The sequence below is a fragment of the Phoenix dactylifera genome, chromosome 10 (assembly GCF_051530095.1).
Source record: "Phoenix dactylifera cultivar Ajwa chromosome 10, Ajwa_hap1_PhDact_Kaust_v1.1, whole genome shotgun sequence".
NCBI classification, from domain to species: Eukaryota; Viridiplantae; Streptophyta; class Magnoliopsida; order Arecales; family Arecaceae; genus Phoenix; species Phoenix dactylifera.
The window spans coordinates 32,735,585-32,754,789 of record NC_143199.1 but is presented as its reverse complement, the minus strand read 5'-3'; the positions used below and the strand labels follow the sequence as shown (position 1 = coordinate 32,754,789).

General features: G+C 38.4%; 1 protein-coding gene across 3 annotated transcripts; it reads right to left on the bottom strand.

Moving 5' to 3' along the window:
• Window positions 1-66: 66 nt before the first annotated feature.
• LOC103719822 (protein ENHANCED DISEASE RESISTANCE 2-like) lies at window positions 67-17,236 on the bottom strand. 3 transcript variants are annotated; one of them, XM_088706136.2, is made up of 23 exons: window positions 16,379-17,236; window positions 15,440-15,514; window positions 15,285-15,338; window positions 15,099-15,164; window positions 14,965-15,026; window positions 12,783-12,823; window positions 12,432-12,521; window positions 12,314-12,360; window positions 12,134-12,234; window positions 11,265-11,360; window positions 11,087-11,151; window positions 10,940-11,011; window positions 10,670-10,816; window positions 10,280-10,554; window positions 5,682-5,745; window positions 5,377-5,552; window positions 2,705-2,806; window positions 2,566-2,616; window positions 2,321-2,464; window positions 2,103-2,198; window positions 865-966; window positions 532-633; window positions 67-452 (listed from the first exon to the last, which is right to left on the bottom strand). In XM_088706136.2, the coding sequence occupies exons 1-22, from the start codon at window positions 16,559-16,561 to the stop codon at window positions 538-540; spliced, it is 2,205 nt and encodes a 734-aa protein (XP_088562262.2). In that variant the 5' UTR covers window positions 16,562-17,236; the 3' UTR covers window positions 67-452; window positions 532-537. The 3 variants fall into 3 exon arrangements, 2 of the variants coding, with proteins under 2 accessions (XP_088562262.2, XP_088562263.2); XM_088706137.2 differs by lacking the exons at window positions 67-452; window positions 532-633; window positions 865-966 and adding an exon at window positions 1,150-1,663 and having other exon boundaries at window positions 16,379-16,840; XR_015969547.2 differs by lacking the exons at window positions 67-452; window positions 532-633; window positions 865-966 and having other exon boundaries at window positions 2,321-2,457; window positions 16,379-16,840.
• Between the last annotated feature and the right edge of the window lie 1,969 nt (window positions 17,237-19,205).

Below are 19,205 nucleotides of genomic sequence, written 5' to 3'. Positions count from 1 at the left end.
TTAGCAGTAACCATATATTGCAAGATTCCCATGATACGTCATACCCGCATCCAAACTGAGTAAAAATTGGAAGGGTCAAAAGACAACCTTTTTATCATAGTTCCACGTCAATTAATAAAAAAAAAAGATGCCACGTTAGGCTGGTCCTCCTCGCCCACTTTGTCACCCAACTATTTTTAGGACTCCGACCTGCACATCATTTTGCACTCTGGTAGGCGCCGTGAGCCTGATATCATTTGACGATCTGCGATGGTTCAACTCACGGGACTGTGTAGGCCTTGGAAGACGGCCTACCGTCTGCGCCCATAGATTTAAAAAAATATCCACTCAGAAGGTAGTATATTTACAATAATAGTGCTGCACTTTCTGTGTAGTGCTGCTGGGACTTCAGAAGATGTTTTACATTGTTTCCCACTTGGAAATTTGCCAAGATGAAAGAATTGGTGGATAATCTGCAGCAAAAGAATAGGTCAAGCGTGCATCTCATGCAATTTAAGAACCTGCACCGGGAAACTAAGGCTAGCAACTCACCTTATACTACCATTGTGATATTGAGACTGCCTTAGCGGCATCAAGATGGTTCAATCGACAGGTTCCAAGGAGGAATTCTGGAAGTTCTTCTTCTGCATTTCCCTGGATGGAGTTGAGTTCTATTAAGGAGGTTTTGATTTGTTGAAACGATGAATTATGGTCAGGTAATGGTGCTTAGCCAAAGAAAGGATCCGCCCCAAAAAAGGTGGAAACAGATGTTCCGCAAAGTTATTTCCATGTGAAATATTGAAACATAACCACAGAAATTGAGCACAATAATGTCATTTAAGTGAAGTTAACCCTGCGGATGAAGTATCTCACTGGTCTCCTTACCTGTACTAGGAAAGCCATTTCTATCACCAGATTATTCAGGTAACCAAGGACAAGGCTGACAACACCCCTAGCAACCGTCGATGATCCAATATCTATGCCAAGCTGAACATTCAAAGACATAAAAGTCAAGGTATATATCAGTTAAAATCTTATTGTTAATGATAAATGAAAAGGTCAAAACATTATCATGCATGGGGGTAAATAATTTTTATTGTTAATGATACATGAAAAGGTCATCAAACAAATAATGCACGGGGGTCATCATCCAGAACATCTGACTCATCAGGCAGATATCCATATTTTGTTAACAAGGTATACTTTCCTGTCTAACATGCGTACAGGAAATGCTATCTGAGGTAAGAATTTATCTTTTCATATGGGAAGTAGGGATTAGAATATGTTACAATAATTGGGTAAATCGGAATAAAAATAGTATAATATAAAAAGTCATGTATCTGAAATTGAGGTCCACAAACTTTGAAGACTTACAAAATGACAGCACGAAATGGAAGTAAAGAGAAACTGCAAGGATTGTGGAAAGTGGAGAAAGTGTAAAGGGGCAGTAATAGCCCACTGCCAGTGCTGCTTTATTTTTTCAAACCCACAGTGCCTCAAGAAAAGAAAGAATGCACCAAAAGAAGACGGCTGCGGTTAGATATCAAAACAAAAACAGGTAGTCTTGAGCTGGCAAATTATTTGGACACAATGTAGCAATATGGAAGGGGCCATTGCTTGGTGCAATGGTAAAGGCTTGGCTGACGAGCGCAATGGCATGGATTTGAGTCCTGTGGAAGCCACCCTGTGCAAAAAGTGCCAAAGGTTAGGTCTATACCTAGTTTGCCCCTCTTAGGACTCTGGATTGCCAGAACTATAACTAGGTAATAATCTTTTTTGTAGCAGCATGAGAATTTCTCGAGCTTGCATGGGTACAAAATTACTAATTTCCGTTCTGAAAAATTGCAATTATATTCCAGGTTTGCAGCCAATATTTGCACTTATCAGGCCTCATCAATATCATTTTAGAAAACAAAGCTTTAACCTACTACTAAACGCAATCATGTCCCATCATACAGCCCACAAGTATGTAATCTTAATTGTGCATTATCTCATGCAGAATAGCCAAAGCTATTATTTTAACCACATATCTATCACTCCCACAGCAAGACAAGCGAGATGCAGACAAATTCCATTCACTTTCTGTAACTAATAGATGTTATTATCAAGAATATCTGATTTACCTCCAAATAATTTCCACCACGAAAATAATTTATTTCCAATGCTTGACCCACTAAGCATGCTTTCTTGCCCACACTCTGCTTCACTATCCATGATCCCTACAAGAGTACCAAATAAGAAACACAAAATGCAAGAAAGTACAGTAAATGTAATGTGTATATTGAGACGTGTGCAAGAGACTGGTTTAGCAATTAAGAAAATGCATGCAAGATGTGCTTACCTTAGAAATATATGGGATGAGCTTAAACCTTGAATTCCTGTAAGCATCATCTCCTCTAACAAAGCTTTCTAGTAGAGGAACATCTTCCAATGGGGTATCCATCATATAATACAAAGCAAGACTGTATGTGGTTGAACCTGGTACCTAATTCCAGAATAGGGATAAGAAATTGTGAATTGATACTTATTAGAGAAACTAGGTGCATCTCTGAAGTTATAGGAATGATTGATTGGACACTCGTTCACCTGTATGTTTACAATGAAGAAGAACTCCCTGCCACCTTGTGTAGCATATTTCTGCAACATCAAAAATTCCCCTTGTTATAAAAATAAGAGGAAAGAACAATTTTCTTTCAGGGTATCTATAGTTGCTTCATTCATGTACCTGAACAATGCCTCCGGCACGACTGCCAAGATCATCTTCACGTTTGCTAGATTTTAGCCAATCAGCAGCTACCATTTGCATCAAAGTACCATTGGCTTTAATCTGTTCAAAGAAGGAATCACATAACCAAAACAAAAGGGCTTTTAAATAAGCAAGATTAAGCAAGTTCATGCAAACACATGCACATACACACACAAACACGTACATAGTAATTGTAAACAAGAATTTGTATTAGCTAACAGCAATTAGCTTTTACAGTCATCGGAGAGGGATTAGAGCTAACATAGTATTTGGGACCTAGCAAAATTTATACATTTTGGTCTCCTCAGTTATAACTACAACTAAATCCATCAAATCCCTATACTGCTGCACTTCAATTTACATCAATAACATATATAAAGTCATAGATATACAAACAATTGAATGCGTGTTCATAATTCTGAATATACTATCACCGTGCTTGTTGATGCATTGGATGCCCTCTTTTTGATGGTGATCATAGATCCTTCAAGATTTGCGAAAGGCGCTGGCGAGGAATCACAAGCCAATGGATGGGATATGAGTAACTTCTAGTTGTCATTTAAGTCTTTAGTTATCATTGTTAGTGTCTTGTTGGCACTTGCGCGGGTTTGGACTTGTTTTAAATTTATAGGGTTTTTTATATAAAAGATTTTGTAAGTAGGGGATTTCTAGCAATGTTGCCACTTAAATCTATTTATAGTGGCTGCCCCTAGGGTTTGTTTTAATGATGATATGTATGTTGAAATAAAAGTTGCATCCTTTCTTCCTGTGTTTCAATGTAGCCAGGGTGTGAGACTTACTGGCAGAGAGAGACCAGCAGCTGTTCTTAACTCCTCTCTTCTTTTTGCTGTCATCTACTTCTGCTATAACAGCACAGGTAGCTGTTCCTGTTCCACTGCTCATCCACCAGCCATCTTTTTGAGGCTATCAGCCACCTGTCAGGGCCTAGTTACAAATTAGATCAGGTCTGCTGTTACAGCAAATCCTGTTCTGCTACTGCAGCAACCACTAACAAACCTCCATCATGACTGTTATTTGATCCCTGCAAACTCTGATCCCTACAGGCTTGAATAGCCCCTGCTGCTCAGATCCCTAGAGTTGCAGAAACAAATCTGCTATTAGCCATCTTAGTTTATTTTCTTCCTTGAATCTAGACCTGCAAACTGTTAGCAAGACCCATTTTCATAATGCCCTTGCAAAGCTGGCTGTTCAGCTGTGATTCAAACCCTAATCCCACTCCCCATCGTCATTCCATCAAGCCTATTGGTGCTCCTACAGCTTGAAGGACATTAAGGCTGATCGCTGAGAATTGTGCATAAGCCTGTTGGGCCTGCTGGATTGGTGTGCAGATGCAAATTGCAGCCAAAGAATCTGAAAGGAATTGGATGCAACCAGGCATGGTAATCATCTTGAACTCTTGACAACTGGTTGAATGATGCATAGCTTGTAGCTTGATTTGAGAGAGTTAGGATCTGATTTGATCTCAGCAGATTGGCTTATCATTGTTCTTTAATTTTGCATCACTCTAGGATTAGCTTAGTGGATTACTATTTTCTACTTTATTCTTATATTTGTTTTGTTTAAATTGTTTCCATCTCATTAAATTAAGCTGGTTGTCTAGGTTCAGCTTATTCTCTTCAGTTCAGCATTCAAATTTAATTCCATTGATTGCTTGTTTGCATTGTCCTTTTATTAGCGAGCATATAGAGTTCCCTCTAGGGCTGTCCTGCATCACTTTCATTAACATAAGAAGGAGATTATAAAGATATCTAAATGTTGCTGAACCCCATTACACAGTAATGGAATATGTGGCCAATACATTGAAATATTGACAAACAGACCTGTATGGACTTCCTGTATAAGAAGATACTTATCATTGGAAATATTAGAACAAAGCTCAAGAACATGGACAAACTTTCAGAGAAAACAATGCCATGGTTGACATGGATTACATGTGGTAAGCATGACAACTTCTGGAAATCTAAACAGGTTGACATAGGTGTAGTAACATCCACAACTATATTAAGTGAAGTCAACATCCTCTATTGAGAAAGGGGTTAACATCAATATTATAATCACCTGGGACATCAGTAACCTGGCTTAAATAACAAATTTCACAGGAAACTTCAAATAAGCCTCTACAACAACAATAAGCTTGCATTTGGATGGTTCATCTGTATACACCACCTTTCCTTAACAACATATATTGATATGAACACTCAATAATGGGACACAAATGTCATAGCAAATTGACATTCGCATGTATGGTCATTCTTGTCACTTAGTTGTCGTTATTTCCTAAAGGATGGCAGAAAATTGAGTGCACAAAATACCCAGAAAATAAATATCTCTATTGCCACTCACAAAAGTGGGTTTTTGGGGTCAGTTTTGAGAGTTCTGCCAGTGAAAAAGACATAATATATATATATATATATAACTTCACCATTTCACCAGAGATAAAGGTGCTGCCAGTGCCCTTCAGGTGTCATTTTTTTATTAGCAACAACAAGCTACTTACATCTAACTTTTCGGTATCTAAACTTCTGCATCTACAGCCTCATTACTTTTCACAAAACAATAACAAGGATATTCCTTTTTTTTAAGATAGGAGGATGACTAAGGCAGTAGCTATATAAATTAGAAAATAGTACCTTTTGACGGTCTTGTAAGTAAGTTTTGCTACGAATCAAAAAAGTTGAAGGATCTGCAGAAGCCCAACTACAAGCAATAGTAAAACTCGAGTCATTTTGAAGTGTAGCTCCATAGCAACATGGTATTGCATCTTCCATTGAGGCATCCTGTAGATCCACATAACCCCTCTTCTGAACTGCATAAAACAGTAGCAACACCCAATCAGACGAATATAGTGGCATCCAACAACGCTATCATTGGGACTGAATACATGTTGCACCGTTTTATTTAAAAAAAAATCAAAAAGAAACACTCTCATACTAACCTGCAAGATCATGCAATCTTCTCACGAGTACTGCAGCGGTTGACAGCTTAGGCTGTCGCTGGTCCTGCCCCAATGAATGCAACAAAGAAATAAGCAAGTGGCAAAATTCAACTTTTGATGAAGCAAACTATATGTATGAGTACGATTTAATGCTGGCACAAACATACACTTGAAAGAGAGTTTAATGAAAACTTAATTATCTGCTTGTTTCGCTGTAAATGCTTGTGCAAGCAAAATGCTACACTTTCTTTATCTTTTTTCTTTTTTAAAGCAACTCTTGGAACCATTGCACTGTTGACAGGAGAAATGTAATGAACAGCAGAGTAAGTTGGATATGGTATCATAACAATCTTTTATGCCAGCCTGTTTACACAGACAACAAAAGGCTGGAACCATCAAATTCAAGGTATAAACCAATTACCCAAATGCACTATATGTCTGGGAGAGTTAAATGCAATCTATTCATCAATTGATATGGACGGATGTATAAAGACATACTATGTACAATCTCACCACATACAACATTTGACTTTTGCAACTGAAATAGATTGCTGATTCCATAAAAACTTTGGAAAAATATATTTCCAAACAGAAGATCCGAGTAGAAGTGAAATGGTAGTTAATAGAGGACAAAGTGAAAGCTTGACCCTCTGTTTTAGTGAGATGTCTATGGTAATAACAATAGTCTACCAACCCCATGGGTATCTTTTTTCAGTATGCAACAAGATCTTGATCCCAACATCTTCTTGTGGCTTTTGACACTTTTCTTAATGTATTTTCTAATCCACCAGGCCTTTCTTCTCATTTCCTTTCATCCATGTGTTTGCCTTGCCAGCTTCTGCATCTCCTCTTGATCATATATGAACCTAACTAAGTCCTTTTAGCACTTACTTGATTTTGACATTCACTTGCTTTGCTCTTTATTCCGCTGAGTTTGAAAGTTTTGAGGCCTAATTTCTTTTGAAGGGTCTTTTGGTTCTACTACTTACACTACATTCATTGGATCCCTTAAACATGTTGGATTTTAATCAATTATAAGATCCTTATTTTTAACAGGTTAAATTCACCCAACTTTTTTGTTTTCAGTACCCCTCACCGTAACCATAAGATTTGCACCACCAAATTGACTATTTTCTTTTAATAAAAATTTATCAGATCATCCTTTAACAACTATATCAGAAGAGGGAAGCTCTACACCTCAACCTTCCAAAGTATGTGACAGTGTAACAACATGGACCCAATTGTCTGGAACCCACACCTGAGCCAACTCTGCTCCTCTTCCTCCTCTCGCCCACAGCACCCCCCCCCCCCCCCCACCAAAAAACCCCCAACACCCCTGGGGAACCCCTTCCTCTCCTCTCACATGAGACCCCATCCCATCCACCGTCTTCCCATGCACCCCCTCTCCCACTCAACCCTCTTCTCCACCTGAGCACCACCACCACCATTCCCCTCTCACTCTGCCACCATCTATCAGCCATTCCGCCACCCTCTTCCCTCTCCATCTCCCCCACTCTCTTCTCTTTCTCTTCCTCACTCGCACCATCTTCTCCTCCTCTCCAAATTTGCCCCCCTCTTTCTCCTTAATCCCATTTTCTACCATTCTTCACCTATTTGGTAAGATCTCTATCCTCTCTCTCCCTCTCTTTTATAGTTTTTATTTCCCTCGATCCAAACCTAATTATGCCTTCTTGTGTAGAGAGAGGTGACCGACGGATTGAACAAGAGATCGGATTCCAAGCCCCAGCTTCTAGCTAGAGGCATGATTAAGGCGAACACCAATCCTATTGCTATTTGTTGGATTGACTATTGTAGATTTTGGAGCGGATCTAACATACCTAGGGAGAGATTTATGCCATCGGCTACCTCCGGCGAGTGTTCAGTGATACGGTTATACATTTGGAATCCTCATGTTCTAGGAATTCCAAAAGGACCCATATTGTAATCTTTGGATATATATTTTGATAATTATGAATTATGTTGTAGGAAAAACCTAGGCCTAAAGTTGATGGTGTCCATCAGAATCGCTTGATTTGACAAAGCTAATCATAAATTATATCTAAAATACTTTTAACTAAGTTTCATAATTTTGAAATTTTACTTTGTATATTACAAATTACGTATCCTGCGTGAAATCTTGGGGCTTATTTTCATTGAGTTATGTGGGTTATGACTGCTTAGGCCTATTTTAGGGCTCTACTTTGATGTCTAGGTTGTTTGTGATTTCTAGTGTTAGAGAGGAATTGTCGTTGAGTGGCGAGACTCTTTGTTGGACTAAACATGTTTTGCAAGTAACCTTCTACCTGACTAGAGTTGCAACTCCATATCATCTAAAACATGTTTATGCTAATCATCCTATAAGATATTTGAAATGGAATATTTGTTGAATGTTTGTGGCACTTTATCCTCTAAAATGCTCTACCTTGTTATCTCATAAATACCCATGTTAGATAATTTGTAATGTTTTATGAATTTGAGAACTATTTATTTGATATGCTTTTTTTTTGAGAATCACCTGCATTAGTTTTCATTGAAATATATTTATGTAATTATTTCGCAAAAATACCATGGCGATTGTGGATTATAAATTAAGAAACAACTTCTTCAGATAAAATGCATGTAATTCTACGTAATACTAAGAGTTTCGGAACGTGCCAGTCTATATCACACCAAGCCGATACGAAGTCGACACAGAGCATTGGTTGGCACGGGATGTGTGTCCCAGCTAGCAAAGATCCATGCTGGTGTTCTCTTCTTAGCACGTGCCAGGTTCAATATAATTTTGGTATTATATTAGCTAGCTATTGGCATAAAAACTGAAAATCGAATTTCAATGTTAGATTCTTGCTAAAATTTTGTGCCATGTAAATGTAACTTGGATTAAGCAAGTGAAGATTTGTGACATTGGAACTCTAGGGCTTCATTGAAAAATCGTGTTTTCTAAATTATAGATTGTCGAGTATTTACAAAAAATACTGGAAATGTTGAGCATCTTTGCTTGGAACTTTTGAAACCATGTATTTTTGGATGTGGTTGGGATTCCTCTTAAAACCATGCAGGTTTTGTATTCTAAAACCCTACAAATAATTGTTTATGATTTGCAAATTTGGTAAATCCCTTAGCCATGTTTGTGATTTGAAAAAAATGAAATAAAACTAAATTTGCAAATAATTGAAATTTTGTGTTTTACTTTGGAATCTCAGCCTAGCTATGTTTTGGATTTACAATGAGGGTTATATACATTGGCACTTTGATTGTTCAAGAATTTGCATCATCTTGGACCGACTCCATGGCTAAATACGTTCACTGGGCCTACTTTGCAAGTGTTACATGCAAGGTACGCCACCTCAGTATCGGGCCTGGTGTCGGTGCCGCTCTATCACTATATTTGTACACCCGGTATGGAAGCCAATTCGGCATACCGAGTGTCTGTATGCCCCCATAACGTGCGACGTTATCGAACCAATACGGTACGGTATGCTCCATACCATCCGATTCGGTATGATATGGCATACCTGGTTACATGTGACATAGGAGGACCCATATAGTATGTGTTAATGCAGTTCATTGGACCTAGCTTGCAGGGGTTAGGTTCGGTACTTTGCGTCCTATCACAAGGATAATATAGCCATAGTCGTGTTGACTGATGAGTTGAAAACTATTTTTGAATGATTTATAAGTTGTTCACTGGAATTATATGTGAAATATTTATTTTGGAAAATTGTTTATAAATTGCTCTTTGGAATTATATGTGAAATATTGATTGTGGAATTATATATCAAATACTAGTTGTGAAAATTCTATCCTTATCAACAGAATTATTTTGCTTTACACACCCATAGTTTGTTGAAAGCTTTTTGTTGTTGTATTTGCTTGATCCCTCTCCAGTCATGGTTTTGGTTATTGGGTTTTGAGCTCGCCATTTCTCTCTCTTTTTTGAGCCCAAGGCTTAGGAGTTGGTAGGTAGTGCTAGGGGTGTGACCTTAGAGCAAGGCCCTGGACCTAACGTGGACTCAACCTCATTTTAGTTTTTGCTTTTAGAAACCTTCTGTTATAAATATTATTTTAAATGACTTGTTAAACCTTGGTGCAAGGCTCGCTATACCGGTGCATACCGTATTGAACCAGTACGCAATCTCATACCATATCGACACCCGGTATACCTTGCCGTCTCGTATTGTACCGCATATCAACACTGTAATAGGATGGTACTGGTACGGAATTTGGTACCGAGACAACAAACCTTGCCTTGGAGTATTTTGTGGATTTTTTTTAACATTTAGCTTGTGGATTTGTTAATCGTGGTTGTTTTGGATGGCACATGGCGATGTCGAGTTATTAGAGAGTGTCAATATTGAACTTTGACTCTACCTACATTGTTGAATAGTTTGTTAGAATTGGTTTATGACTATTGTTTGACTGGTTGACACCTTGTATGCTTGTGGGGCCAAGCCCTACACGTGCCTGGGTTGCCACCTCACTTGGCTCATGCTGCCAGGTCGGTGGCGTGATTATGTACCTATGAAATTTTGACCGAGAGGAAGATTTATCTCTTAAAATTACTGAACATATTCGGAAGCCATGGGTAGAAAAGTTACCTGAGACTGCATGCCTGCATCAGAAGTCCACATGACCTCTGTTTGGTCATATTCCGATTCATCTAGAACATCAAAAAATTCATCAGCTGCATCATTCAATTGAAGGAATGAACCACTTGTTTTTGCAGGTTTGGCAGGAGACTTTTCTGATCCTTCTAGAAATTCCTCACTCTTACTATTTTCCCCAGCTAATTGCACTTCCGGTTCCGTGTCATGTGACGAAAAATCAGTGTGTGAATAGTTTCCCAATTTTACTCGAAACAATTCTCGTAGCGCTGCAAAAATAAAGTTGAAGTGCATACATCAGCTATATGGTCAAGAAATTGTTTGTCAAAAGATATACCAACCAATGGAAAAACAGGAGGTCATATTCTCAAGGGCATGTGTTACCTGCAACCCTCCCCAGCATTCGGATTGTTATGCATATTGCAGAAGAGGCAAATAAATAAGATTTCCAGAATTTCCAATCAATGGCTAGCATGTGCTTAACAACTGATATATTTCCTTGGTTTGCAGGAGATATAACATATCCTCCACCTACAACGGTGCATGAATTGAATTATTATGCAGCTATTTTACATCTGTGAGATGAGTTAGCAAGCATATTGCAGCATGATCAGGACTAGGCAATTCCATTGCCGAATACTAAGCATACATTACTTTTAAGGCAGGCACGAATATAGCCTCTCTCAGGTCGACAATTTTGGTGGAACACAGAGTGGTACAGAATTACTGCAATCAGTGAGTGTATTAGCTCATGATAAAGCCAAATAACCTGACAGAAAGAAGAAAATTTACAGGCATTACCATATGTTCCATCATCTTCCCTTCTCCAATAACGCCTCAACAATAGATCTCTCCGTTTCATGCCCCTACAAGCAAAATTTAATGCCATGAAGATCAAGTAAGAACGTAGACAAATTAACGGACATGTTTTATTGAAGATGTTAGTAAATTGAAAAGCTTTATAGGTATGGAGTCTGACCAAGGCAACCAATCGCTATGCAATTTCTTGTGAATAATATCAGTATGACCATCCAGATGTTCAATCACGCTGCCGCGAGCAAAACAGAAGTCCCATCTGCAAGAAATTTTATCTTAACCAACAACCACGGCAACCAGGATACTTCAATTTAATACTAAGAGCAACATGTCTTACTAACTTCTACATGTACATTATGATTGAGATAGTATAGGCATGTACAATGAAGATTTAGGAGGCTTCAGTAAGGTGGGGCATGTTAATCTGTGATAGAGGATATAGGAAAAAGAGGGTAAGACCTAAGATAACATAGAAGGAAGCAGTGAGATAGGATACAGAAAAACTTTGTGAGATAGTATAGTCAATGAAGATACAGAAAAACTTTTTGCATCTCAGTTCCTATACAAAAAAATCCATACATCGCAAATATACAGATAGAACTATAGGACAAAAACATATGATTCTCTGCATGGATATCAATGTTTATAGAAGGAAGCTGTGAGATAGGAACCCTGAATAGGAACAATTGGCGAATGAGGATCCATAAAGCCAACCCCAAGGGGTCGGGGCATCGCTAGATGGTTATGGTTGTAGTTTTCGTTTGATAGTTGCTACTATAAAATTCATTTCTTGTATTATTTCACTGTCACCCTATTGCTATTGGGATGTCTATTAGATGTCTTTATCATGATAAAAATTGATGACATGGAATTCCATTTAGAAGTTTAGATTGTGGCACTGAAGTGTTGATAGATAGGTCCCCCTTTTTCTAAAAAATGTAAGAAGCACATGTAAGTCTAAATGCCATGTGGCTTTTAAACAAGATGGCATCAGTTGGAAGCTCTAAAACACAACATCAGAGTTAGTCTTACTCTGATCTTGATGGACCAAGAGACATAACTGTCCGGAAAATCGCCTCAGGAGTTGCATCAACCACACCTACTGCCATGATAGCTGGATGGTCATCCCAGCACTGAGGAGAGGAGCACATTCAATAATAGCAATTCAAAAAAATGACGAACTGACTGTCTATTGATCAAATTTATAGATACCTTCCGATGGAAATCACCATCCTTTGCTTCTTTAAATAGCCGTAAGCCTACATTGAAGTGGAAAAATTAATTGTAGAAGGCTAGGTGGAGTAAAATATGAGAAACAAGAAATAATTACCATTTTTGCAGCCAAATATTGTCCATGGAGAAGGTGCAATAACATCAGATGCCATTGGATCTGTGTGTATGGATGAAAAAACAGTCCAATCTAGCAAAAATTACATGTAAATGTTTCATTCGAGGGGCAATATCACTAAGAATGATAAGAATTATCAGGATATCAAATAACCAAATAGAGGGCTAAAATATCACTAAGATGGCTATATATTATTAACAACAAGGAACAGGAATGTAAAACATAAGGATTAAGAGACTACTATTTCTTCATGAACAATCAAGTGCAAAACTTTGAAGAAAAAAAAAAAAAGAGAAACCCCTCTGAATAGAATCAAAAACACATCATGCTTACCTATGGAGTGCATCCGACTCCTTCCCTTGCTCTGGCTCAACCTATCAAATCAATACACAGAAAAATGAGAAGCACAAGTTATATGCTGAAGCAGAATTTTTAAAAATATTGATATAAAGGATCAAATACAGTAACAACCATCTTGCTATCAACACCAATGAACTATGTCCTCAGAAGTCATAGTGCTCCTCAAGTAGTAGCACAAAATTGACAAAGATATTGCAGATAGGTGATGATGCCAAGCTAAGATCATGTTCTTTGCAAATTGAGAGTCTCATCTTGGCTGAGATATTTGTTCTTATTGATATTAGGTACTCACCAATACAATATTATTAAAATATGGGCCCTTATTAACCAGAAAGTTGTAAACCAACAAATTGTGAGATATTAGTTGATATGATTTCAAATACTGGCTGAGGTTTATTATTTTTCTTCCACAATGGATGAAAGAATTGAGCATTTGGGTGGAGAGAAGTAGCAGCTAACCAGACAGTGGAGTGGCATACTGTGCAGGAGTTGCAGCTGTAGATGGACAGCAGGCAGTGTGAGTAGAGGATGGAGATGAGAAAGCAAGAGAAGTGGATCAGCAGCATGCAGCAATCAGAAATGGAGGCAGAGAAGAGGTGTGCTGAGAAAGCAAGAGAGAGAGAGAGAGGTGTTTTGGGGGGGGGGGGGGGGGGGGGGGGTGGAATGGGTGAGGGGTCGGCAGCAGCAGTAATGTTGAGGGACAATGGTGGCAGGGGGGGTGGTCAGGGAGGAGGGGTTGGCACTGCAGATCAGGTAGGAGAGAAGGAATGTGAGGGGCATTTCATTCATTATTTCCAGAATCTTAGCATCTAGTCTGAGATTTTCTAAAAAAATAAGAAAGACATATAAAATATTCTCCAACTTTACATCTTGACCAATATAAAATGATATCTTGGTTCATCTTAGTACCAATCACTCACTGATATAGCTGAGATATTGGCATTTAAAAACCTTGCTGAAAATCTACCCAGATGTGGGTGCGGGTGCAAGAAAGTGGATATTTTAGAGATATTTTTAGTAAAGAAGTGCTTAGGAAGTGGGTGAAGGTATTCTACGAAGCCTCTGAAGCCAGTGCATTACCCTACATAATGGTAAGTTAATTGAGGGCATGTTGCTATTACCCTTAGCATAAATACAGCCTAAGGGAAATATATAAAAGCATTGCTTTCTATCATGACCTACAGATAATTGTATAACCATGTTAAGCACAAAAAAGACGGAGTATGTATAGAAGAGAGGGAGTACGTACAGAAAGACTCCATGATGAACATGGGCAAATTGCATAGACAAACAAGATAGACATTCATTTCACAAATATGTCAAAAAGTTGTGATAGTTCTTGCGATAATTATATGCATCCTAAAAAAGTTTTAGTTTCTGAACCTTTTAATCTTTGGATAAATCATCGCCTAAAATACAATTTTGATTAAACCAAATCAACATTTCACCAGGCCACTATTTCCAACATATTTAAGTAATTTTTGGTCTATTGCATTTACAGATAAGTGATTAACATACAATTCAATTTGGACTAAATTGAAATCAGGATTGGGCATTTCCATATGCAGGCGTGTGCATGTGTATTCCTGCTTGCGTGTATGCAAGAAGGTGTATGTTCACACATCTGTGGGTTTGCGCATGAGTGCATGCACTTGTGCATCGTACAAGCAGTTCTACAACATATTTAGTAGTATCATCTAAGTTGTTGTTGTAACTGTGAGAAGCAGATGCAATGGATTGCTCTGCAAAGCTTATTCATAGTTATCTTTAAGGTTTACTTCCATCAGAATACCCATCTCAGCCTAAATAACTCTGGATAGGATCTAATAGATTTATTTTGTTTCTCATGTAAGATAATGACCTAATAGAATTTAAGTACGTTCATGCGTAGAATATCTTAACTCATGAAAGTCTCCTCTTAGTTATTAAAGGCTTTCTGTAACTTATGGCCCCTGCAAGCACTATAATTATACACACTGATATATAGACCATTTAATAATATACATAAGTATATAGTAAGTTTCCAAATTATATTACATGAAACTGTCTCAAAGAAAATGCCGCCTACCTTGTGTCTATAAGGAATAAACAGAAACAAAATTAATGAATGACTGGTGAGTAAGTCCTAGTAATAGAAGGCAGGCTTATGCATTACCTTAAAGATGGCCATCTTCTTCTGGAACAAGCCACCGCATTCTCTCTTTTGATTGGGCACTCCTGTAATCGAGAAAAGAACGACAATTATATGGTTCTAATAAAACAAACGAATTTCAATGAGAGCAAGAAAACCTTTAATGCTGCTTCCATTAAGGATCGTATCCACCTAGCTGCTTCCTCTGGACTCCTAGCTCCCAACTGCAGACTCAAAGTGTGATACTTGACTATCATATGTTACTGATATAAGGTGAGAATGAAGAAAACAGCAACAATTACTGAAGAGATCACTGTGACATTAAGATTGTATATTCCGCGCACCTTGAGTTGGTCATTGTGGTTGGCAGCATTGTATAGCATAAAAATAAAGAAAACCTGCAGGATGGCACCAAAGTCAAAAATTTAGCAGAACAAATAATAGTAGAAGTGAAATATCTATCAATATATATTTCGTCATATGGTCAGGGTATTCTTACATTCCTGTGGATGCTCTCTCTCCCATTATCAGCGACACGTATGCAGGAATCAATTAGTGCACTTCTTATAGGATCCTGACAGAAACAATATATACATGGTAATTTTGAAGTCGGTGATTCGATTTCGCTCAGATAATAGCCTGGTCAGTTTTAGGCATGCAAAAAACCCAAAGAAATCCTATTCAAACGATCGCATTAAATGCCTGTATGAAGAGTACAATAAGAAGTCACACAGCCACAATCTGCTCATTCCTTGTAAATGCAATAATGGAGGTGGGCTCCGCCCATAAAGGGAAATCCGTGTTGGTGTAATTAAAATCACAAATCGTATCAGGTATATACGAACGCATTCTTGTGCCGTATCCTGATAATACATATGTATATAAAAACATTCTCGAAAGTGCCTCCCATGCTCTACGATCAATCAAAGAAATCATGAAGTTCATAGTTTTTCAGTGCTTAAATTAACATGAAAAGTCCATTAACCCCTTACTCAACTGCCGAACGACAAACATGAAAGAAGAAACACCATCACACGAGAATAAGGTAAGGAGATAAAAGATTGTCCAAATCTGTGGAAATCGCCCCTTGGAACCATGTCAGCTCAACTAGAATTCAGATCAAATCAAAAGTAACGTGCAGATTGCGGATAATCTACATAAGCTCGACGCTTCGATCATTCATACATGAAAGATAATGGAAAAGGGGAACGGATTCAAGAGACGGAGGAAAAGGGGGGAACATATTCTCGATCGCGTAAGCCCCAACCAAGCACATGTTTTCAAGAACCCTCAATACCAGATCGAGAGAAACCCGGAATCCCTGGCTCTCCTTTTTTTTGGCTCTTGGAACCCAGAAAGACAAACTAGTACGCCCTTGAGAACCCACCAAGAAAGATAATAAAGCAATAAAAAGAAACAGAATCAGGAGAATCGCAACCTCTCTGGTCGATGTCGGGATGGTCTTGTAGCAATGGAGGGAGTTGTCTTCGAGAACGAAGTAGCGGCGTCTCGAGGACTGCAGCCCGAAGCGATTGGACCGGATGAGGTACAGCCACCCTTCCATCCTTCCCCCTTCGGCCTCCGACTGCGACGGCGACTGCGACGGCGAGGAACCGCCCATCTCTCTCTCTCTCTGTCTCTGTCTCTGTCTCTGCACCACTTCGGGGAGGGAAAAGAAAGAGAAAGGACCAAAAATGCGGTATCTTGTTCGCCAGCCAGGCAAGAAAGGAGAGCGCGTTTGTTTGCACTCCCTCTTTCTAATGGCAGACACAAACACCACTGCTGTTATTCATTAAAGCTAGCCGGCGCTTCGAACCGGGGAAGGGTTTTTATAAAAGAAGGAGAATAAAAACAGAGAGAAGCGAGGATGCGAGGTGATGGGATGATCGAGCGACCTCAAAACAAATTATTGTTATTATTATTATCATTAAGGTTCGCACTCGCAGCTGCATCCTTCACGAATTCACCACCGTTGGATCATCCGCTGCTCGCTTTCGGAGCTGTGCAGACAGATGATAGAGTTTGAGATGCTTTGAGAGCTGTGCGATCCAATGGTGGATGGGTCCTCCTCTCGCTGGAAGGTACGATCGCGAACCTGTCATTGACTATTAATTAAGAAATATATAATAAAAAGTTCAGGTTAAATCTTTCCTGGGCATCCCATGCAAAACTATCGTCTAATTTAGATTTGATAGGATAGGACTTAAGTAGAGATCCACGCAGGTGGAACCCCTTCTAGCTTTATATATTCTCGAGGCCGAGGCCGAGGCCGCCCTTGATAATCTATAGGTCCAGCAAATTAAAGAACATCAAACATCCTTTTGTATGAAAGACCTAACCTGAATCCATTGGTAAGAGGAGGAATCCAATATGTTCTTCTTGGGAGGTATTCCCGCATCTTTCTATCTCAAGATGAGATGCAAAAATATTTCTTTAAGAAAACAATGTGCAATGGTTTTAATGAGAGAAGTGCGAACAAAACAAAAGATTGTTCCAATAGATTGCTATGGGTAAACATGTCTTATTAATCCTCCCTTTTCTCTTATCGTATAAAAATCCCACTTTCCTTAATTTAGCGGTAAAGAGCTTATTTTCTTCTGGAGAATGACAGCGAAGATGACTTAAAAATGCCGGTTCATTTACCATGATTTAAGGTCAAGTATGTTCCCAAATTGAAATGACACTGTTGAACTACTGAGATATGTTAGCACAAGAACTAGGATGATGGGCCGTCAAAAGCCACCTTGAGATGAGTAACTAACTAAGTAAAACAATACTTTTACCGTTTACATTAAATTATACTTTTTAACAAGCATAATTGGATTTCTAAGGCTACTGGATCCGTGGCTTATATTAGGAGAGACAGTCTAGTCTGCCAAGAGCTGCCTCAGATTGAACATTCAATTAGTCAGATCTTCGAACATTCATTTTCATGAATAGATCTTCTTTGCTGTTTTTTTTTTTGGATCATTCTTGAATAGATTACCTATTAGCATACCTTTCACCTTAGAGTTTCTAAATGATTAAGTTTAAACATGCCGGGGAGGGTTTAAATATTTGAGTACATACTCTGGCAAGTGGCAACCATACTCTTTGCGGTTTTCTTAAATAAAAACATGGTGGAGAGGGTTTAATTTGAGTAGGATGCTAGGTTGTGATGATTTTCTTCTTACCTTATCAAGAGGAAGCTAATATGCTACATGATATATAATCTTTTGCCGATTGCGTGTCATTCTCGGATCACTCTAGCACGCAAACCAAATGGAGGAAAAAGGTAAACCCTCCAACCCAATGTGAAAAATAAACAAAAAAATTATTGATTATAAAGTTATTATCAAGGCGGGTAAAGCTGATGGCGATTTATACCTAGAATGGTATTATGCAAGGTGCTGGTGGAATGCTCCTGAGATTTGGTTTGGTATATAAATTAAAAAATCCGATGAGAGAGATTGAAGAGTAGATATTTATTATTAGTGTCCTTTGAGAGTCAGTCCTTCAATATATACCATCTTACTATCTCAAAAAAAGATAAGTGGTAATTTTTTTTCTAATAATTCTTACTCACTCAAAATGACCGGCCGAAATGTATTATTTTAATTTCTTAATCCTATAAATGGCTAGCCAAAATGTACTATTTAGTTTCTTGATCCTATATAAGTACCTAAAATCTATCAAGCAAATTACCGATATGGGACTAAACACATGTCCGTACATGTCTGGCTAAGGATTCAAATATATTCAAACCTAATCACAAATAACACGATCAGCCTTTGGTCAGCCCCAATGGATCTATAGTATTAATCGAGTTTCTTGATTCTGTATAAATATCCAAGATCTATCCAGCGAATAATCGATGCAGGACTAAACACAAGTCTGCACGGATCCTCGCACACACAGTCCGGATATGTAGATAGAGTAGTGAAGAAAAAAAGAGAGAACCGGCATAAAGAAAATAAAGGAGCATAAGATCTTAAATTTTACACTTTCTGCATATTTATTTGGATGTCCTGAGGATAGAAAAGAAGAAGAAAGAAAAAACTTGCTATTTGAGACAAAACAAGAAAACAACAAATTGGATTTGCACTCTCAATTTTTGGAAAGACTAAAGAAGCCGGGGAGGAGAAATCTCGTCTCTTCATTTCTCTCGTCAACTAATCTTCGTTCAGCCACCATCTACTATTGATTATAAATTTGCCAGTAGCGAGCTGTGCTACCAATAGCTGCCGCCCGACCGAATTGTTTGATTAGAGTCACCATGCAGTCTC